Source organism: Podospora pseudocomata, chromosome 5, assembly GCF_035222375.1.
Source record: "Podospora pseudocomata strain CBS 415.72m chromosome 5, whole genome shotgun sequence".
Taxonomy (NCBI): Eukaryota; Fungi; Ascomycota; class Sordariomycetes; order Sordariales; family Podosporaceae; genus Podospora; species Podospora pseudocomata.
This window is the reverse complement of record NC_085889.1, coordinates 4,489,155-4,510,706: the sequence shown is the minus strand read 5'-3', so window position 1 is coordinate 4,510,706 and position 21,552 is coordinate 4,489,155. Positions and strand designations below refer to the sequence as shown.

The 21,552-nt window shown below is 52.1% G+C and overlaps 8 protein-coding genes and 1 non-coding gene across 9 annotated transcripts; 3 read left to right on the top strand and 6 right to left on the bottom strand.

Moving 5' to 3' along the window:
• Positions 1–1,358: 1,358 nt before the first annotated feature.
• On the bottom strand, positions 1,359–3,918 carry QC762_0088590 (uncharacterized protein; the record flags this gene model as incomplete). Its single annotated transcript, XM_062884029.1, has 3 exons — positions 1,359–1,726; positions 1,781–2,550; positions 3,284–3,918. 3 exons carry the CDS (start codon positions 3,916–3,918, stop codon positions 1,359–1,361), a joined length of 1,773 nt encoding a protein of 590 aa, XP_062742898.1.
• Positions 3,919–3,954: 36 nt separating this feature from the next.
• QC762_0088580 (uncharacterized protein) lies at positions 3,955–4,899 on the bottom strand (the record flags this gene model as incomplete). The annotated part of the gene is made up of 1 exon (XM_062884028.1): positions 3,955–4,899. One exon carries the CDS (start codon positions 4,897–4,899, stop codon positions 3,955–3,957), a length of 945 nt encoding a protein of 314 aa, XP_062742897.1.
• QC762_510870 (uncharacterized protein) lies at positions 4,790–7,716 on the top strand. The gene is made up of 2 exons (XM_062891484.1): positions 4,790–5,373; positions 5,441–7,716. The coding sequence occupies exons 1-2, from the start codon at positions 5,102–5,104 to the stop codon at positions 7,203–7,205; spliced, it is 2,037 nt and encodes a 678-aa protein (XP_062742896.1). The 5' UTR covers positions 4,790–5,101; the 3' UTR covers positions 7,206–7,716.
• A 453-nt stretch (positions 7,717–8,169) lies between these two features.
• Positions 8,170–8,661, top strand: QC762_510780 (uncharacterized protein; the record flags this gene model as incomplete). Its single annotated transcript, XM_062891482.1, has 1 exon — positions 8,170–8,661. One exon carries the CDS (start codon positions 8,170–8,172, stop codon positions 8,659–8,661), a length of 492 nt encoding a protein of 163 aa, XP_062742895.1.
• A 1,057-nt stretch (positions 8,662–9,718) lies between these two features.
• QC762_510775 (uncharacterized protein) lies at positions 9,719–10,290 on the top strand (the record flags this gene model as incomplete). The annotated part of the gene is made up of 2 exons (XM_062891481.1): positions 9,719–9,933; positions 10,019–10,290. The coding sequence occupies exons 1-2, from the start codon at positions 9,816–9,818 to the stop codon at positions 10,288–10,290; spliced, it is 390 nt and encodes a 129-aa protein (XP_062742894.1). The 5' UTR covers positions 9,719–9,815.
• Positions 10,291–15,237: 4,947 nt separating this feature from the next.
• On the bottom strand, positions 15,238–15,318 carry QC762_0088540. The gene has a single exon. It is a non-coding gene; the product is annotated as a tRNA-Ser (tRNA).
• A 221-nt stretch (positions 15,319–15,539) lies between these two features.
• On the bottom strand, positions 15,540–16,448 carry QC762_510760 (uncharacterized protein; the record flags this gene model as incomplete). Its single annotated transcript, XM_062891480.1, has 2 exons — positions 15,540–15,966; positions 16,034–16,448. 2 exons carry the CDS (start codon positions 16,446–16,448, stop codon positions 15,680–15,682), a joined length of 702 nt encoding a protein of 233 aa, XP_062742893.1. The 3' UTR covers positions 15,540–15,679.
• A 1,594-nt stretch (positions 16,449–18,042) lies between these two features.
• QC762_510750 (uncharacterized protein) lies at positions 18,043–18,858 on the bottom strand (the record flags this gene model as incomplete). Its single annotated transcript, XM_062891479.1, has 1 exon — positions 18,043–18,858. One exon carries the CDS (start codon positions 18,856–18,858, stop codon positions 18,043–18,045), a length of 816 nt encoding a protein of 271 aa, XP_062742892.1.
• Positions 18,859–19,842: 984 nt separating this feature from the next.
• On the bottom strand, positions 19,843–20,437 carry QC762_510745 (uncharacterized protein; the record flags this gene model as incomplete). The annotated part of the gene is made up of 2 exons (XM_062891478.1): positions 19,843–20,069; positions 20,131–20,437. 2 exons carry the CDS (start codon positions 20,435–20,437, stop codon positions 19,843–19,845), a joined length of 534 nt encoding a protein of 177 aa, XP_062742891.1.
• Between the last annotated feature and the right edge of the window lie 1,115 nt (positions 20,438–21,552).

The following is a 21,552-nucleotide window of genomic DNA, read 5'->3' as shown; positions in this document are numbered from 1 at the left end:
AGAAGAATACTGTAAAATCCACAAATACGTGCTGTATTTTATTGATTCCGGATCTTGGGATCTATACAGTATATAAGCAGAGCGCCTGAGGTTTCAAAGCTTTGCCGACGCTGGTGTTTACAGTAGAACCGAGTCTACAGCAACAAGCCCTTCTCTAGAGCCCAGATATCGAGAAAAATGAAATATGTAAGGGTGGCAACGACCCTCCTGGCGAATAGCAACGTGTATGAGGGTTATCTCCTTTACGTCTAACTTGCAAATAGTCCCCATCTAAGATTGCCTCTGAGTGAAGACCGCCCGACGCCTTCATTTTACGGACGCTAGTCGGCGTTCCTTCAAGCAGGAGCCCACGTATCCCTGCGCATTAGCCAGCCACTTCGTGTTCTAGCCATACCTTTACGCTATCTGCTGCCGCTTCTCCTCTCCCCATCCGACTTGCCCCTGACCGTTCCTGACTCCGCCACTCTCGCGTTCACCGACGTGCTGCCTGCTCTGTACCAGCTGACATATTCAAAGTTCGCGGCCTCTGAGCCAAGAAGTAATCAGTTCCCACATCGGCAGGAATCATACGACTAAACCCCCGATAGCTCCATTTTCCTTCCATGAAGAGTCTGAAGTTGTAGGGTTATCGGCAATACCGAGAGGAATAGAATCCTTGGTGATGTGAAGGTAAGTGCTGCCTTCTGAGTGGGTCTCTCAGCCCTCCCTCCTTTCCCCCTACTTATATTTTTAGCTCAATATGCTCGCCAGCGGTCCTGAAGGAAGTAGGCCGAGGGCGGTGCGCCTTACCGCTGCTCCGTTTGCATAATGCTATGGATCTATGGCCATTGAAGTTTGACACCCCTCATCCCTTAACGCTAGTATATGCCTGTTGAATTAATCTACCAGGTACCCTTACTGTTCCCTAGTACATGGGACGGCAAAATGGAAACTCGGGCAACGGACAGGTAGTCATTCTCGCCGTCTATAACTACGTGATTTCTGAATTGTAGTAATATGGCAATTCATAAGTGTCTTCTTCTGTTTTAAAAAAAAATTAACAAGTTCGTCTATGTCTAAAGTTGCAATTTTAATACAAATGGTGGTTCTAGTGGGTTTGATAACGGGCTACTGGCACGCGCAAGGAGAAAACGGAAGTCATGATCAGTTTTGGTTGCGGCAAGTATAGCCGAACGGTCCTTGGACCCACTTCAGCTCAGGGTGATGCTCACTGCGCTCACCTTCTGCTCACCTTGTGAGACCAATACGGACTGAGCCAAAAATTTTGTCGGGTGTGACTATATAGGTAGAAATGAACGACATATTTCCAACATAAACCTACACCAAAAGCTCTTCCAAACCTTTCTCCTACGTCTTATTCATGCAGCAACAACCTGAGGCTGCTGCGTCTCCCAAGCTGTTCCCTCCACCGCAACCCCAGCGTCAGAAGTAGTCCCACTCGATGGCGCGCCTGCCGTGAATGTCTGAGCTGGTAGTGGCGTCTGGGGAAGGGAAGCTTGAGGCGGCACAGTGGCGTGATGAAGCGGTGGAGGCCATGCCATAAAGGGGAGGTTGTATGCGGGTCGTGCATAGCTATAGTTAGTATTCAGCATCTGGGGCTGGTACACCGGGGTGGGTGCTTGCTGTGGCGGTTGCGATGGTGCAGCTGCCGTAGGATAGTAGGACGATGACAGCGATGGGTTTGGCAGCGCTGCCCCGCGCCGTGGTGTCCGCCGTGGCGATTCATCTGTTTCCAGACACGTTAGCATACCTTCGGATTGGCAGAGTGGATGACCATTACCGTCGCGCTTGTCAAAGTGGTCCGGCCTATCAATCCTCCTACGGGCGCGCTCCGAGTCAAGTCCACCACGAGCCCTGGCCATATAGTTGTCAAAGTTGGTGACGCTATGGGCAACAAACTCAAAGTGGCGTTGCGTCACCAGCGCCGTAATAATATTCTCGTCATCGTGGTTGTGGTCGTCGTAGTCATCGTCACATCGTGCCAGCGCGGCAGCCATGATGAATGCGTTACGGATCTGACGTCCGTTCCACCGGCCGAGCTCATCCTTCTCATGCTTGTGCCAGTGCTGCTCCGCAAAGGCCAGAATTCCAGCCTTGTCGCATTGCAAGCGCCGGGCAGGCCGTTCGGGGTTGGCTTGGCGCTGTCTCTCAATGAGGTCAAGCCGGTCAATGTTGAGGCGGAAAATCTCCCGTGTCTGGCGTAGATCAAGGCTGTGATAAAGCAATGTGCTGTGCACCCGCGATTTGACAGCTTCGTCCAGCTGTCCTGGTCGGTTGGTAGTCAAGAACAGAATACCGCTGTAATATTCCATGACTCTGAGAAAGAGCGACACGACAGCATTTCTCTCCAGATTGCTCTTCTCGCGCTCCTCCAAAAAGACATCGGCCTCATCAAGCAAAAGAACGCAGTCCCAGACGTTTGCGAGATGGAATATCTCAGTCAGGTTGCTCTCCACTTGGGCGGGTGTTGACCCTAGATCCCCGGAGGTGATGGAGAACAGCGGTTTACCATACGCCTGGGCGACAGCCTCGATGTGACAAGGGGAGTATCTCGGCTTGGAACAGGTAGTTCAACTCAGTATAATAATCTGTTATGGCCTCAAGGTCCTTGCCCCTTGCCATTTGGGTAGGAAAGGCAAGGCCTACTTATAGTCCTCCGGATCCCCAGGACCGTTCTGAGCTCCCTGGTCCTCGAACCTGTCTTATCTGTCTGCCTTGGCCGGGCACCTCCTTCGGCGTCCTGGCCACTGATTCCACCCAGTAATAGGTACATATGATTCCTGTCCTGCAGTCTTCTTGCAGCTCGTATGGGTCCTCAGTCCCTCCTGCCCAACCAACCCGTATCGGCACCCTGGTTCTGCCTTCGTGGTGGTCGCCGTGATGCCTCCGCTGAGCCCCGGTGGGCTCAGTTGGTTGCCGGCCCCAGATATTCTGATCCTGGGCATATCGTTGGGCTATTGTTGGTTGGAGTGTGTACTGTCTAGGGGCACTGAGTCGTGGGCCCGTGTGACACTCGACGGTGGCCGTTTTGCCCACACCCGGTGGCCCCTGGAGGAGAAAGACAAGGCTGCGACCCTTTCCTGGAAGTGGATCTTGGCTGGCAATCTCTCCAGATTTCCTAACTTTTTTGGTATTGAAGTGATCACTCACCAAACAGCGGATGGTGGGCTTATTGGCGGCGTCTATCTGCAAGAATCGGACGGGTCGGTGTCGAGTGTGCTGCGCTCAATACGGACATCATTGACATGCCAAAAAGACGAATTTGCGCTCCCTGAGTGCGTACCCGAAAAGGCGTTGGGGCAGTATGGCGAGGTCCTCGTCTAGCGGCTTCGGCAGGCCCGCAATGCCGTATGCCTGTTTCTGTCTGAAAGGTACGCCCTCGAGGAATTCAATGTCATCTCCAAGAACCACAATATTAGGCCAACTGAATTGCAGCCGTGTACGCGATGGACTTGACCACAGGAGAATACGATTGACATCACTATCGGTCTCTATGTAGCTCTCCAAGTGTGCCGCATCAAGGCCGTAGATGTATTTCCAATGTGGACAGGCGTTGAAGGCCTCCTGGCAGTCAATGATGACGTCGCCATCAATAAAATCGGCGCTGGTGACGGGGCGACCCCTGAAGTAGTAGTATCGGCCAAGTGGACTTGTGAGGAGAGACCAAGCCTTATATGAGACGTGGCGCTGCTGGATGCATTCGGTGAATCGGAGACCTAGCTCGCGCTGTTCTTGCACGATAGCTTGGTTGTCAGGCTCAAACCGAAGTGGGTAAACCTCCAGCTTTCGAACTTCCTTCAAGCCGTCGTAGCCCTCAATAGTGAAACGGAACGAAACCGGCTTATAAGACACTCCGTCGTAGTCTATGAAGTACAGCCACGCCGCGGCTTTCGCACCTGTTTCTGAGCTTCCATACATGGCGAGCTGCAGATCGCCTGCGTGCGGCCCCAAGATTTAGAGCCGCCACACTCTTTGATGAACTGCGTTTTTCGGAATCTCTGCGTCTCCGCCGGACCACTGTTTGCGAAGCGTGCTCAAGGGAACATACACCAGGTCGCCCGCTTTGAAGAGATACCAGAGGTCGTCATACCGGACTCTTCTCGTTTGTGGGCTTTGGACGTCGTCAAACTGGTGTACTGGCGGGAGGAGGCGCTCTTCAACAAGGAAGACATAGCATTGAAGCTGCTCTCTTTCTTGCTTGTCCTCGTCGCTCTTGGGTGGGGTGGCCCTAATTTCTTTGAACTTGGCCTTGATCTTGGGGTGGCAGTGGATGAGATGGGCGAAAGGGCGCATGAAGGTGTAGGGTTCTTGGCCCCAAGCATAGCCACCAACTTCGGATAGGACTTTCAGGACTGCTTTGGACTGAATCCTGACGGCGTGTATCCACGTGCCGTGAACCAGTTCACCGTTGAGGCGGCGACTCTTGTACTCATCCGACAGTTTGTCTTGGTAGCCCTCGACTTTGATCCGGTGACGGCGCATGACCTCCTTGGAGACCTCCTTGCCCAGCTCCGTTCCCGCCTCAAGAAATTCAATGGCGTATCCTGCTTCAGCAAGAGAGAAGCGATTGACGAACTGCTCAAAATTGCAACTGCGGGCCTGGGCAATGACTGGGGCTTGCGGGGCGACTTTGAACTCCTCCTTCAACGTAGCCGTGCTGGGAGACGAGGGCGCATCGGCATCTTTGTTTGATGACTCTGGCGTGGAGGAAGAACTCGATGTTTCAGGTTGTGAAGGAGATGGTGGAGATTGGTTGCGCAGTTGACCGTGTCCCTTCGATGGGCCGAGAGAAGCAGGTGGGCCATTGACGGGTTCTTTGATAGGGGGTTTAGCTGGGGGACTTCCGCCTTGCAAACCATCTGTAGATGCTGTCCGTGATGACGGTGCGTCGTTGTCCATGGTGCTGTTGGGCTATGGGGGGAAAGAAATTGTCTGAGGATTCGATGGATGGGTGCGTGTCGATGCCTTTTTAGGTTCCGCAGAGCTGTCCCAGCAACCTCGTCGCGGCCCTAACGTCCAAAGCTCGCACAAAGCCCCTGCATGTTGTTATTTCATCTCGAATCGAATTGTGTACCACCTTCTTTGGACTTGAAACGGTGAAATGGTTGTGCTGTTGGTTCGGGTTGGCGCTTTCATGTCAGCGGTTCCAAAGCCTTGTGATGACGGGAAGCTCATTGGCCGGCGGGCACCAGACACTCGGGCTCTTAAATCCCATGCCTTCCCCAATTTCTCTGGTCTCTGTTTCCACCATGACAACATGGCAACTTCTCCATCTGTTACGATGACCACCACCGCCACCACAGTCCTTCACCAGATCACCGCTTCACCGCCTCAACCAGGACCAACCGTCATCCCGGACACGTCGCTCGTGTTGTAAGCAGACAGGTTCACAATGATCACAGACTGTCTGTCCACTAGCTAACACAAACACGCTTTTCAGGAATCTAGGCAACCTGCTGGCCAGCGTTGAAGATTTTGACGAGGCTCTCCGCCAGCGTCCCAGAACCAGCTGTTGGCAAGATGCCGTAGATGCCATTGAGAAAGCCAAGAATGCGGACAAGGAAAAGGCGAGCAACTCCCGCGTTCGAGGCTACCTGAGAAAGTCCAAGGTCGAGATCAGTATGCTCGAGTCGCTCACCGGCGTAATTCCGGACCAGAATGGTTTGAGCATCCTTCGCTGCGGTCTGGCAACCATCTTCAGCATGGCGACGGTGCGTCTGCAGCTCCAAGAGACCATTCTCGACGCGTTGGAGGATATTCCCGACACTTTTGCCCAAGCCCTCAACGCATTGAGTTGTTTTCCGGATGCCCCAGACGTCCTGCTCGCTGTGAGGGAGCTGTACTGCATCCTGCTTTTCCAGGTCGATACGCTCATACGTGTCTTACTCCGCAGCCATCCCCAGAAAAATAGGATGAAGTCTCTCTGGAGTCAGCTTCCAGCAAAGGAGACCGAGGTCGTCCACCTCGCTCTGCAGGAGGTGGCACGAGCCGCTGCGCGTGTATCACAATGCTCGCAGGCAGCGCTGGAGCGAACTGTGGCCAACATCGACCGCAAAATGGACCATTTTGGGGACACTATCATGTCGGCCATAGGTCAAGTCCGCATACAAGAGCGGGATATACAACCAGACCTCGAGAGCGTCGTACGAACCGCCATCCAGGATACCCTCGATAAATGGAGGCCTTCACTTTCGGAGAGCCAACCTCCTGTACTCTACATTCTCGAGGCATCTCCACAGACTCCATCGGCTTCTTTCCCTTGGCACCATAGCTCAATAAGCCCTATGTCGATATCTCCGGGGCCTATATTGTCGTCATACTCTGCCCCACAAAAGCCGGTGCCGTTGCCAACATCACCGTCACCCTCGCCCACAGCGTCACCGAACAGGGCACTGCCATCAATGTTTCCATTAACCCCAACTAAGACAGTACCACCAGCAAGTTCCAGCGATCTACTGCTAGCCAGGTTCGGGGTGTCAGATGGCCTATCAGAGGATGTGCTTGACGACGTCACCCAGCAAAGCAGCCGGCTTCGACCTGACGCCATCAGCCGTGGCATGTATCTCCTGTCTACCGATCGCTTTCTCAGATGGATTCAAGCACCGCGTTGGTTCTCGGACATGATTCTTGTCGATGGACACTGCACTGATGCCGTAGTCGACAAAGTCTCACCCATGACGACTGTTTGTGCTCACGTTGTCACGGCGCTACGTGAGAACCCATCGGCTATCGTTCTGTATCACTTTTGCGGCCAAAATACCTCCTTCCTAGACCCTTTACGCGGAACTTTTGGCTTAGTCCGGAACCTGGTTCGTCAATTGTGTCAGCACGCATTACATCTAAACCTCAACGGCCACATGGCCGACACGATAGATGAGTATAATCTCCCAGCGCTTTGCGATCTCTTTAGCGAAGTCATAAAGCAGCTTGATCCGTCTCAACCAGTCTTCTGCATCGTTGACGGAGTCTCAGAGTTGGAGACAGTGCTGGATGGTTGGTGGGATGATGTTTGTGACTTTATAGAGTGTCTGTTGGAGCATGTCAACACCGCCCCCGAACATCGAAAGGGTCCGGCGCTGAGAGTAATGCTTACCTCCATGGAAAGAGCTACACGGTTGGCAGATGACGGAGTGGTGCCCAAAGATCGGACGGTATCCCTTATCGCGAGGCGGAGTGACTACGCAGGTTTTGTCACAGATTTGTGAGTCCGATCCAAGCCAGAATGTTCAGGGTTATCTCCTAATCGTACGTCTCCTCAGACTTTTGTGAGATATAATCAGTATTTCCAACGTACCTACCTAATCTTTGTGGTCGAAGTTCGTGCTGAACGTCGAAAAAACCTGGAACCATCGATGAATTTACGCCAGTTTGATCAAAGACATTTCGCCTTTGCCATAGAGCATCGCCATCAACATGTTACTCTGTCGATATCTGTTCGGTTCTGAGTTTGTCCTCCTCGTGGTAGAACATGGCAGATACGAGTCGTGGTATCATGAGCCAACGAACAGGATCGTGAGAGCTTCGGGGAGTTTTGATACATCCTCGCTGAGGCTATATAATGAGTATATCTACTTTCACATTTCATCTCAGCTCAGATGGAACATCTCGACAACGTTCACCGTTCAGGTTTCACGACCATGAACAGTTGCCTGGGCTTTGAATGCAATGGCGCGGTATCAGTGGAGCACTTCATGTACGGATTTAAAAGGGCGATGACATTTCACACTGGAAGAACGACAACGGAGGAATCATCGAAGCCGAGCAAATTGTGGAAGACCTGTCAGTGTTGAACACCAATGGCGACAATGCCAGCGACGGTCAAGACATCGCTCCCAACAGTGAGACGCCCCAATGTTCGGCAAAGAAACGGAGTGAGGAGGCCCCTGTCGTACTTCAAGTGGGCATGGCTGTTGTGGACACACGCAATAAGTGGCCTCTGGGCCGTGCTATTAAAATGTGCTTCTTGGATGGTCTCAGTGACACCCATGCCATGTCGAAGAGGCCGCCCGAGAATGGGAACGTTGCGGCAATTTGCGATTTGAATTCGTTCACCCGGAATGGAACTCTGATGTTCGTATTTCATTTCACCCCATCCACGCTCGCCATGGCATAGGGTCCTCGTGGTCTGGCTTCGGAACCGATGCTCTGACGTCTTCTCATGCATGCAACATGTATCTGGATGTTCAGTACAGAGCATTGACGCGCGGCACAGTGCTCCATGAGTTTGGACATCTCCTTGCTTTCAACCATGAACATCAGTCTCCTAAATCAATCATTCAATGGAACAAGACGGCTGTCGCAATGGAACTCCGACACAGAACGTCCCGCTTTCTGGAAGACAACTACTTCCACACCTTTCAAGGCCCTGATATTGAATGTACAGCTTTTGATCCCAACAACATCATGATGTACGGTATTCCTGCGAGGTGGACGCTGAATTGGCAGACGTACCACAAGCCTACTGTTCTTTCCCAATTGGACAAATCTTTCGCCGCTCAACAGTACCCATTCCCACCACCTCGCCAACCAACACCACCACCACAGCAAGTAGCACTACCTCGCGTATTGGAAGTGGCTTGCCATTGCGGAGACACGCTCAGCCAACCGTATAACTTTCGTCAGCGCAGGGTTTGCCGATGTCAACAATCGGTCAAGGCCTGATGCAGCCTTCAGGGGCCTTGTCATGGGGTACTGCGGGCTGAGAGTGCCCAAGACACTGAGCATGGCCGAGCGAGCACTTCAACCTGTTATGACTCGGTGGACTAGACTTTGCAATAGAAATTAAAACAGTTGTGCATCCCCTCTCGTCAGTGATATCCCATCACCGGTTATGTGAGCTATCTGTGTTTAACATTTTACCGAATTGGCTATCATACCCCTTTGCTCTGTTATCATTATTTTCACGAGGTCTCGTAAACATGATTCGTCAGTCTTCTTACCTACCTCAGATAAGAAAATTAGTAGATTCCAGGATTCAAGGGAAGTGTACAGCCAGAGAGCTGCTATTCGAATGGTCACCCAACCGAATCGTTGGCTCACATCTAGGTAGCTAGCCACAGCAGCACAGTCGGCACAGCACTGATGCACTAGGGAGGTAGGTAGAATGAAGATGGTGTGCTGGTTAATTGCTACCACGCGGCTTCAAGGCAACGATGACAGCCCTTCCTGCCTGGTGCTCCCAAAGAGAAAATGACAAGTTAGGGACGGTTGCGGGTGGATATACCGACTAAGACAAAGGGGTTTGATGATAAGAAGGTTATTGTTGAGGCTACGGACTTGGATGTGCAGGTTTATTCAGGGAATGTTGTGACAAGCAAGACGCCAGATCCCGACGCGGCAAAGCCTGCAGCGGCTGAAAGAAATACCACTGGAAAGCCTGCCTTTAGCGGCACTTTAACCCCTATCACTTCAGTAACTACCTGAGCATTGCCTATCTTATTCGTGGAAAACAAAGTCATTGTTTCTGTGTGTCACATTGTGAATGTGACAGGCCCTCGGAGAACCTTCTCATCAAGTAAATGAAGAATGAACATGCGTCATATCTTTGTTGCATGTGACCAAGGCCTCACAAGTGTTTGCTCCGCTTACAAAATTCTTCTGAGTCTTTCCCAGGATGGTCTGGCAGCTTCTGCTCCAACAGATTTGAGTTCCAGTGTCCTGAAAGAAGGTTGTCAAAGATTCATCTGTTTATAAATACAACCGTCAAACACATATATCTCCCTGCGGCCGTCAAGACAATTCCCATCATACTTTTTACTTAGTACTCGAGGACCTTTACCGTAACCACACCCTTCTCAACACTTCCCTCTATCATCATGGAACCCCACTACAACAGCCCAGTCTGGGACATCGGCGTAGATGACCTTGCAAGCTACTGGAACGGTGGCCAAGACAAGACGTACGACCACCAAGACAACGGCAACGACAGCGACAGTGAGTTCAGCAGCAACTTCGGAGACAACGTCGACTCGTGTCAGAAGAATAAGTGGTATGAAGTCCGACTTGAGCATGACTCTAGAAGAATTCTGGCTCAATATCAAGACGATGACTCAGACGACGAGCCCGAAGGCGGCCAGTACGAGGATAACGAGGATGGCGACTGTCGAGGCTGCTGTGGTGACGAAGGGTGCCACTGTCAGTGTTGTGATCTGGACGACATGGAAGGTTGCCAATGCTGTGGGAGAAAGAGTTGTCATTGCCAGTGCTGCGATGGGGATGATGACGACGATGACGACGAGGATAGGTAGCCTTTGGGGTGCTGGTCGGGTAGCGGCGTCATGCATTAAGTAGGAAGAGAAACAACCATCCTTTCTTGCAAACAAGGTCTTGGCTCAGAACAGGAGCTGATGTTCGCCCATGTCGAAAGTTGAACTCGGCGAGTAATGATCAGGTAACATAGTATAGTCAGAACCTTCCTCCTCCATTTAATCCATCATCGCGCTTTTCAAGGATAGATGTTCATGAATGTTTACCCCGCCCGAGGCAAAGACATGCAGTTGCCGTTTATCTTCCAGACTGCCCCTCCCTATCATCAGTCGTGCCTTTCTGTGCTTCTGTTTGCTTGATGCCCAATGAGTGACGTGATCAGACGTCGCCCATCATCCAGATCGCAGTAGATTTTACCATTCCCATCCTCCTCAGCTCTCGTCCACGTCGCAACCGCAGGATACAACACTCTGAAGACAGAAGCGACACAATGAGCGCACCCGTCACCCCAAATGACAACATAACTGAAAAGCCTGAGCGCGAACATGTCTACGCCGTCACCATACCCCGTCTTCAAGGGAAACGCGGCGAGGTAATCCCCACAGCCTTTGTCAATGGCACCCCGCAACTCCAAGCCAAGGTGAAGCAGCATGCTCAAGAACTCGAAAAGCACGACAATATTCGCTTCAAGTTCCAGCCTTCTGAGCATGGCCCCGCCAGGACCACCATCGCCATGGATCCCCAGTTGGGCTCCTACTCAAAACTTGACACCGAGTCTCCCGTCGCTGCCTATAACAATCCCGACAATCCCGACAATCCCACCATGAACTTGCGCATCGACGAGACAACACCAGATGACGAGATTTGAAGAATCTGCATGCACGAGCTTCTTCACGCAATCGGGTTTGACCATGGGCACCAGTCGCCAGCCGCCAACATTGAGTGGGATGAAGATGCTGTCTACGACGAAATGGCCAAGAGCGGTTGGACACGTGAGAAGACTGACCGCAATATCCTCACTCAACTCAACAAGCGCAACGTGCAGCACTCAAGATTTGACCCCGATTCAATCATGATGTACCCGGTCCAAGAGAACCGGACAAGGAACGGGTTTTCCAACACTCGGAACACCATGCTTTCTGAGATTGACAAGTCTTTTGCCCGTGAAGTGTACCCGTTCGATGACCTGCCCCCTCATGGCTTGCAGTGCGCAGGGGAATGTTCCTCCCCTGGGGCCTACGTCGAACAACATTCTCCGCAACCTGTTGCCGATCATGATCAAATGTATGCCCGGCTGGACCAGTCTCCGTCAAGCACAGGATACATCGACGGAGACGGTGCCAACTCACGGGCGTATGAGTATCAGAGCACCCTGCAAGAAAATGAGTCGGAAGAGGATGTCGGAGACACGGTGCGATATGAGACGACTGGTACTTTGAGGAGTTTATATCTGTCGCAGAGTCAGAACGGTAGCTTTTAGAGGATGAGGTTGGTAATGGAGGACATAATGTTGAGAGCCTTAACTACAATGCCGAGTGTGTGTATATGTGTCCCGTTTATTGGCAGAAGGCTACCGCTACGTAGTAATAGCGACCTTATAAAAAATATTATAGGATAAATTTAGGCCGACTAATAATACTAGTTACAAATAATTTCTAGAACCTATTTTTTTGATTCGTTTATATTATTATCATAATAATAAAAGTAAAAGCAATAACGTACGTTATAAGCGAGCGACCAATATAAGCGAGCGACCACTTTTTTCACGCGACGCGTAACCTCACACTCAAACCTAATTTTCTCAACAATCTAAAATGCCATCTACTTCAGAGGAAGCCCATATAATCTTAGCCCTTAAAACTCTTCAAAATGATAAAAACCTAAGTGTATCAGCTGCAGCTAAAATGTATAACGTCGATCGCAGCACGCTTAGACACCGCGCCAGCCGGCCTGTACGACGCGATACAACACCCAATTCGAAAAAGCTGACTCAATCGGAAGAGGAAGCTATTGTCTGATATATTATTGAGCTATGTACGCGATATTTTCCACCAAGACTGCGTAGTGTGGAAGATATGGCCAACTATTTGCTCAACGAACGCGGTGCGCCTCCTGCTGGCAAGCTCTGGGCTCACAACTTCGTCAAACGCCAGCCAGAGCTCCAGACGCGCTATAGACATAGATACGACTACCAGAGGGCCTTGTGCCGTACGATCCAGAGAGGGTGCTTTCCAAGCTGGATGTGAAGCTTCGTATGCCAACACCTCCGACCCCCCGGCCCGGCACCCCACAACCTTGGGTCTTCCAGACACCACACAACCCTCGAGAAGCCGAATCGCAGTCAATGTCACGGCGGTTGCTCCGTGACCGTCGTTGACCCACTGATGGAGCATGGCACGTGCAGAGCACGGGCCAATGCGACTGGAAAGATTTTGCATCTCGCTGCCGCGAGACCTGTTTGTAGCTCTTTGAGCTACGTCTTGACAATAGAGCCTGTCCGTATCAGACGGAATAGAGCCCAAACCGTAGCTTAGCTGAATACTACTGTCATTAACCTGTCAACCTGTGCTACCCGTGACAGTCAACGCTCATTAAGACTCGGATTTCCAACCATCAAAATAGTTCCCCAACTTCGATATTAGCTTCTGTGGACCAGCTTGCCAAGGGTACAACAGCTATAATGCATCGAGTGGCTCTCCTCGAGTCAGAGGTCGCTTCGCTCCGTAAGGCCAACGAGGCACTAAGCAAACGCCGGAGAGCCAAAAAAACACGCGTACGTCTCGGAGGATCACTTACTGTGCAGGATGCACACGATCTACTGGATAACAAGGCCGTGGGTGGAGAGGGAGTGCAAGAAACGCAGCCGGATGGTAGTGGTGCAGGGGGGTCTCATACGAAGGTTCGGTGCTGTGGTGTGTGCTGTGACGGCTGTGGCGGCGTCACCATATATATACCACTGGAGCGAGCCAAGCCTGGAAGCTTGGCTCACTTGTAGCTTTTGATAGCAATCACAGTGGGTATGGTGCAGTGGTCCGGCCTGCCGTGACATGTGCGACAAGCCTGGCCATAACGCGCGCACTTGCCAGGAGGCTGGGGAATCATCTGATTCAGCCGTTTCTAATATAATTGTAGTTGCTTCCTAGTGTTGTTGCGGTATAATTGAGGATAGTTTGTTACGGTGTGGTGGGAAGTGGGTCACACGCTTATATGGGTCACTCGCTTATAATGTACGTTAATAATTGTTTTACCTGTCGGACCAAATATTTCCCACGCTGTATTGCGAGTTCTCGAGTCAGAACAGTTTCATCCGTCCAATAGGCCCGGAGCAATGGTTCACTTATGATCATTCACGCGATATCACGAAGCCTACAGAGGAGCATAAGTGAATCCGCGCAGATATTCACCGGCGTGACAATCCCCGCAAAAAGACACTCTCAAGAATTATATAAATACCAATTCCTCAACCAGACTTTCCATCCACTCTATCGCGATCACCACTCCCAACCAAGATACCAATAAACCTCATACGTCGCATCACTTCCGAGTCAACCAGCCTCATCCCTTAACCGCAACATTGCCATCAAGATGCCCACCTCAACCAAGACAAAGACCAAGATCAGGTGCAAGTGCCACTGCGCCTGCACAGCCGAGAGCAGCAAAGACTTTGGGCCGTACTGCTCCCAGTGCGTCAAGGAGCACGCAGCCAACGTCATCGATAACCGGCTTGCCGGTATGTGACGAACCCCTATCCAGAACCTCTGAAAGGGATACTGGTTGAAGGCACTTCTGAACAATCTTGGTTCGGTACAGCTAAACAGTGTACAACAATGGTTTGTCTCAATCACAATAGTCTGAATACCAACGATCGTGACTTGTATTGCATACTACAGAACTGTCTACGCCAGCCAGTTCCTCCGTATATATAGACCTTCCCAAATCGTGATCAGTCTGATCAGTGCACTGATCGCACTGATCAGTCTTCCTGTGCTGTGATTGGCTCCCCTGGGTGCTTCCCCGCTTGGCCCCTGCTCCCGTGGTTCCACAACCAATCGTTATTCCTGTCCATATACCAGGGTTGTGACACGGTAGCAGGAACGAAAAGAAGAACATGGGAACCCACAAAGCTCCCAGTACCAACACGGTCTCTTTTATTCCGACGAGTTTCCCCGAGTCATCAAGACATCAGGCGCGCGATTATTTTTTCCAAGAAGTCCCCTAAGGAGGATGAGTACGAACGAGGCCGGAAGAAGAGGGAAGATGGGGTTTTAGTGCCGAATAATTGCTCGGCTATGTAGGGGAGGGGGACTTGTAAGTTACAAGGGAGGGGGTATTCTGTTGCTGACGCTGGGGGTGTAGGTTATGGCGGCGGGTCGTGGTGGCAATGGTGATCAAGGAGCGAGAGGTAGGGGGGAGGCATGACACTGGGTACACACGAGGGAGGGATGATAATCGGAGGGGATTTCGGTTTACAGGGCATAGTCAGGAGGGAGGAAAAGGGTCTGAGCATTAGCCGTCTGGACATTCCTTTTCATCGAGAGAGATCGACACAATGAACAAAGAGAAATCCCCACTGGAGCCACTTGTGCGTCATGTCATGGTTGCCGTCTATGCAAACATGAACCTGATGGTTTGACTTGCTGTGCAACCGTTGGTTATCCGCTTTGGTTTGACGACCAAGCACACTTCTCAGTCAATGTTTGCAGTTAATATGAAGTGCAGCGGCCTCGCATTTCGATGGGCCTGGAAAAGATGCTGAGAAGCAATATGTTGGCAGGGTAACAGCAAGCGGTTAGCAGCTGGAAGGCGGGCCACAGTAATTAGGTGGCAGTGAACCACATAGAAAACATATCAACTTGTATATCTGTAAACACCATCCTACCCAACCCCCTGAAATTTTAACAGTGCTGCAAACCTAGAAGTTCCATAAAAAGGAAGACCAAAAGAAAAAAGTACGTCCAGATATGGGAGTGTAAGGCTTCATGGGAGCCATGCAGCATTAGACTTGTATACATTTGTATGTACGAGAAAAATCGTCACCTGCAGGATTCGAACCTACGCTCCCGAAGGAACAGCCTTAGCAGGGCTGCGTGTTAACCACTCCACCAAAGTGACCTAATGCTTTGCTGATATATTGCATCGTTGGGAATAGCTCTCAAGAGGGCCATTAGCGAACAGGCGGAGCTAAAGTAGCTGCGCGGCCCAGCGCTAAATTAAAGACCTTTGGCCTACTATCTATCATGTCATCAGTCGAATCCTGAGATTGTGGGTGTTGTCGAGCTGCATGAATAGCTAGTTTCACATCACATGATGGCACAGGCGGCGAAAAGTAGTCAAGATATCATGATATGTCCTTCAATTCAGAAGCAAAGTATGTACGACGAAGAATATCCAACTGGTATATCTGCAACCCCCCTCAACTTCACACCCCTCCCTTATCCCCCATCACACCAATCCACCTCTCACCACCCCACATTTAGCAGCGGACGGGAGCAGGGCCAGGGTTGGTATAAGAGGTAGGTGTAGGCCAATAAAGCTGGAACAGAATGCCAGGGTCGGTAGCCTTGTAAGCACCGGGGAAGGACACCAGCTGACCGGTGTTGAGGGTGCCAGAGCCGCCCGTGACGGAGATCTGGGCGCAGGAGAGGTAGAGCTGGGCACCACCGACGCTGCCGGCCGAGTGGAGAGCGATGTGCTCAACACGGAGGAGGTACTCGCCGTTGGCGATGCAACTGGGGATCTGGACCGAGACCTCGGTCTTGCCTGTTGGGTGAAAACAACCAGGTTAGTATCCTGTCTTTAACTGAGTTGCTGGCATCGAATAACTTACCATCGCTGGGCCACTTGATGGAACCTGTGCCGAGGCCGGAAGGACCATCCTGGTAGATCTTGAACCAGACAGCGCCCTTGCCGTCAAAGGTCTTGGCCGTCTTGCCGGCGGGGACCTTGGCCATGTAGAAGTGAAGAGGGCCGGGGTGGCCGACGGAGGAGCCGACCTGGAAGGTGACGGTGGAGCCGGCGGTGACGGCGAGGGTGTTGGGGGCACCGACGCCGGGGTCACGCTCGTAGCAGGTCATGAGGGGGGAGTTGACATCGGTGACCGGGCCGTTGGAGTAGTGGTTCTGAGTGATGCGGACGGTGTCCCATTGGGGCTGGGCAACACCGTTGTACTTGGTACCAGGGAAGGTGTAGTGGGCTTGAGCGCCAGCAGCGGCGAGGACCGCGAGGGTGGTGGAAGCCTTCATCTTGACGGTGGGGAATGAACCGTGAATGGGATGAGAAATGTGATCGGCGGGTGGCGGACCAAAAAATTCAGGAGATCGTCAGGGCGGTCGAGGCGGACCTTTATAGTTGGACGATCTCCCGGGTTGAGCCATGGCCATGCTCCTGCCCTGACGATGATCGAGTCCAGAATCTCAGCCGACAGTCACATCAACCGGGTCAATGGAATATCCAGCCGATGGAGGACGTGAATTGTGGAGCGGGTAGCAGTGGGTGGCAGACATGTGGAGAGCTGTCGAAGATTCTGATGTGGGAAGCGAATCCATCGACCAGTCAGCCGGCGGCTAATAGATTGAAGTGAAATGGCGAGGGGCTGCGGGTTGACGTTGTGAACCCGGTTTTGGGATGGCACTGTGAGCCTGGGCCGTGGCGTTGCGGAGGTTGTAGCCATGCGTCTGGTAATTACGCAATGCCGTTCTTGCTTGAATCGAGTGCCGGAGGAGAAGATTGTCAAGGGGGGGCATCAGCGTTACATGCGGCTTCTTCTCCCGAAACCTCTTACCCGTTCGGGCAACCCAACGACGAAACGGCTTGGCGATGGTATGCCAGTTTCCAAGCGGAACAAATGAGATTGGAGGATTTTCCCAGTTCTCGACACTGTTTCGGTACCAGGCCTTCCATGATTCCCATTCCGGGCCCTAGTCCGATGTCGATCGCCGACTACGCTGACCGACACTACAGGCGCGGTACCGGCGACGTTGCGACGGTATATCGGGCAGACGGTGACTTGGCGGGCTATCAGTCCTTGACCTGACAGACATAAGCCGGCTATCTCCCCGATAGATGCGGCTGGCGGTAGCTGCGCTGATCTCCTGCACGAATCCAAGCTTGATTCATCGTCGCGTGGTAAATGTGTGTGGCTTGTAAGAGAATATTCAGGCTCCCGAGACAAAGCATTCGACGCCAAGTTCTAACCGCCCAGTTCCAACGTTGCGCGGGCCTGTCATCCGATTGTCTCGCTCCCAAGAGTTTCAAAGTTCCCAAGCTGGAAGGTCTTGGAGGTTGGCGGTGTTGATCTGATGTCGGATTCGTGAAGGCTAGGTATGTCGATCGAGATGCAAGTGGCCGCCCCATTGCAACCTGCGACGAGCTGGAGGCCGGGCGTTGGCAATATTTCGGGTTCTGGTTTCGAGTAGATGGGTACTAGCACGCGAGGAAGAAGGATAATCCTCGGGGTGTTTTGATGTTCACAAAGCAACATCAGAGTCTAGCAAAGATGGCGGAGTTGAAAGCTCTTCCACCCTGGTGTCCCGTGTTGCCAACTGTGCCAGCCCCACATCGTGACTGCTGTCACTGGCAGTGAACCTGTGGCTTTACGCCATCCGGCTGACCTTCTCACACTGTCTGGGAGATGTCCTTCTTCTCAGTATTCTTGTTGCTGACCGTCAGCACTGCGGGTGAATCTCGATAGCCACGGTCCTACTTACCCACAGATCCCATCGTCGTTAGCTATCAGCCGCGCTCAAGTATCACTCAACAATCAGCAACGAATTCGGAAAAGAAAACAAACAAAGTATTCGATTGAAGCTACAATGACCACCTCTCCCAACAACCCCCTCATGGATTTCCAGGCGACCCAACATCCAAGTTGGCATCGAAAGTGATGGAGCTGTGCTTCGCCCGTCCAATATTCCCAGCGAAAGTCGCGTCTTTGAAGCCGATAGTGGCCTTACCAAAATCGTGCGCAAACAACTTGTCCCTGATAGCAAGCGAAGGGAAGCCATTATACGACACCAATGCACCCCTGAACCACACGCCCTTGTGGTTCTCAATGTTGTCATCGCTGGCATCGGCAAAGCGGAAGCAGTGAGTGCTAACCCCGTCCTTGTGATAAACGATCTTGGGGTGGTCTCCATCCCATCTAACCTGGCTGGCAGCCTTGATCTCATATTCCCCGTGCTGTGAGACGCCGACATACTCGGCCTGGTTGGTGCTTTGCCTGACCCACACGGCAATGTGCTCCCAATCGTGGGTGTGGCCGGGGTCAATAAAGTTGGCGATGGCGACATCCTTCTCGAAGTAATACCCGTACAGGTAGATGCACCAGCCGTTGTTGCACCGCTGGCGGGAGTAGACGTTGTTGTTGTCGAGGTCGGAGAGATCGCGACAGTTGGAAGAGTAGCCGGTCCAATTGTGGGGGAGACCCTCCACAATGTTGCCCTGGGCGTCGATGGCAGGGACGTTGTAGCATCCATCGGTGTCAAAGTCCAGAGATGGTTGCCATTTGAGGTCATTGGCTGTGGCTCTCTGGGGGAGAGCCGTTGGGGGGGCCGCGGCACGGTAGGAGATGATGGCGGGTGGTGCTGCCAAGGCGGCCCACGGGGCAAGTGCCGCTGTCAGGAACAGGGCGGGGGAAGTGAGGGTGGGGATCATCTTGATATCGGCCGGAGTTGGGCGGGCAAAAGAGCGACTGCCGATGATGATGGAGGTGGAAGGACGCCATCGTTGGAACGGGATGCGCTGGCCATCTTATATCATCACGTCGGCGATGGTGCAGTAGCTGGTTACCTGGAAGGAATGAAGAAATGTCATGCCGGCGGAAGAGAGTTGCCTTTTTCAGATGACCCCTTGTCGGCCACGAGTAGCAACGATGTGCAAATGCACTGTTTTCCCATTGAGATTCCCCTATCATGAGGGGCCTACTGAGCATCGCATTGGCTGAGTCCGAGTTCGTTCAGGGGTATTGACGCGGGGAAGCATATGCTCCAACGCCATTGCATGAGCAAACAGGTGTGAGGGCGGATTGTGGGCTACAATTGGAAGTTGGAAAGTTCCAATCAGCGTCCAACCGTTGCATTTGGAAGGTCTATGTTGCACTGTGCCAGCCAATGATGAGGAGAAACGCGGCAATGTGACCTGGCCAGGGGGCCGTAGCGTACCTGTCAAGCTGGCCTACAGGAGCCGACCGGCCAATGTGTAGCCAATCCATCGTCAAAGCCGAGCACATGATTTTATACAGAGTACCTAATCCTGGTATGAACCACCGGGATCGGCCGCGCTTCTACAGATGCTCTTTTGCATCTTCATAGAAGGCATCCTTACGGCTGTCTCAAGTCATACTTTGCACGTGAATCATTCCTGGGTCAGAAGAAGAGAATACCTATCTGCGCAATCTCACTTGCAAGGATCGAAATTGCAGGTGGCACTTGGGTATCGCAGAGTCAACACACTTTTTCCAGCGCGATGAGAGCATTCCTCTGACAGAGACAATGGTGGTACAAGGCAACCAGTCCCTAAGCCATTTGTGTGATTACTAACTATCCGTACCTAGACTCCTCTCTAAGCCGATGGAACAAAAACAATGCCTGCCTACCATCCGGTGGTGGGTTAAGGAGCACAACTACGAACTTTGAACGATTAGGGCACCCGGATATTGGCGGGCTTTGCTGCAATGCCCTTGACCCTGGTGAGGTCGGTTCCGGTCAGGGTGAAGGTGGGCTTTCCCTTGATCTTCTGATAGTACGTGGCGAATTCGGCGTTTCCATCAATGTAGTCACCAGCGGCCGGGCCCCTGGTTTCTCTCATCTCCTTCTCGCTCTCCTTGCGTCTGGCTGTGGGAGCAGTGACCTTGGCGGGGGTGAAGGCTGGCAAAGTTAGCATCACGAAAAATGGGCCATCTCGATGAGGGGAAGACTAGGTACGTACTTCCAGCGAGCATTGTCTTGACCCAGGCGTGATCGACGAGGTTCTGGTCGGCTGGGGCAACGCGGCTTTGCTTCTTGTCTGCCCACAGTTTCCCGGCCTGCTTCTCCTTGAGGGGATCCGTCGGGTCAAAGAATGCCTCAATGTTGTAGCCGACAAACTTGTCCTCCCAGAACCGACCGGACTCACCCTTGACCCTGGAGAGCTCAGGGGGGGCGTTGATCTTGTCGGGGGTGTCAGTCTCGGGAACACCGATGATTCTGCCGGCGAAAAAGTGCACCAGCTCGTGGGCAATGGTTAAGCTCCCCATGAGAAGATCCTTTTCGAGGTTCTTCATGTTGGATGCCGTCGGGCTAGTGGCTGCCGCTTCGGCGGCAAGGCCGACGTACTCCATCATCTAGACACAGAACGGGTAAGCTTCATATGGTTTTGTTGTCAATCAGGACAGGGGTGAGACTTACCGCCTTGTCAAGGAAAAGGTAAGCGGCTAGCTTGGGGTTGTAAGCAGTCCCTGACTTGACGTTCCATGTCCGGCGTCTGGTGACAGCCCGTCCAGGAACACGATTGCTCAACAGCAAGTTGGGGAAGTCGCTGCGAAGTGCTTTCAGAAACGTATCGACGAAGGCTGCATCAACGCTATCTTTGGTGACTGCCCAATCCTTCCGTTGTCTGGCCGGAACAACCTTTAGGATCCCATTGCCGGTTTCCAGGAGGGCCTGCTTGCCCCTTGCCGACTCCAGCATGTCAAAGGCGAGATTGATGCAGAAAAGTGTCACCTGGTAGACGGAGCTTTTGCGATCCACTTCAGGGGTGTCGTACTTGTCTTTCGCTTTCTGCCACATGATGCGGAGATTCTCAATCTTGGGAGCTGGCTTGGGAGGCATGATTGTTGATTGATAGGTGGGTAGTGTGGCGTTGATTAGATAGGTTTGGACGGAACGATGATTGTTGATGAGATTTGACTTTTTACAAACCGGAAGAAACGTAGAGCAAGAAGAAGGATGAGCTTGATGGAGATATCAGTGTTGATTATGAGGACAAAGATGAAGATGAGTTGAAGACAAGTGTCTGGTCTGGTAATGTAGATATCGTGGACAGTCTCCGACTTATAACACCGCACACTGGCCAGGAGTTGTGAACTTCGAATGGTCCTGGCCGCATATAAAATCCAAAAAAAGAAGCCATCGTCTATGTTTAGTATCATTTTAACTTTGATAGGTCTCTGCGATGTATCTGTCACACGGCAAAAGCCAACCACTCGCAACCACCACCAACAACACTGTCGATATCACCGCAAGGAGGGGTAACTACACGTTGTGAACCAGTCGTCAAAGTGAGGCAGACAATCAGAAGGCATGACAGTTATCAAAGGAAGCCCACTGGCTCTGTAAGATATCGGAGGACTTGGCAGCGGCCTGATGCCAA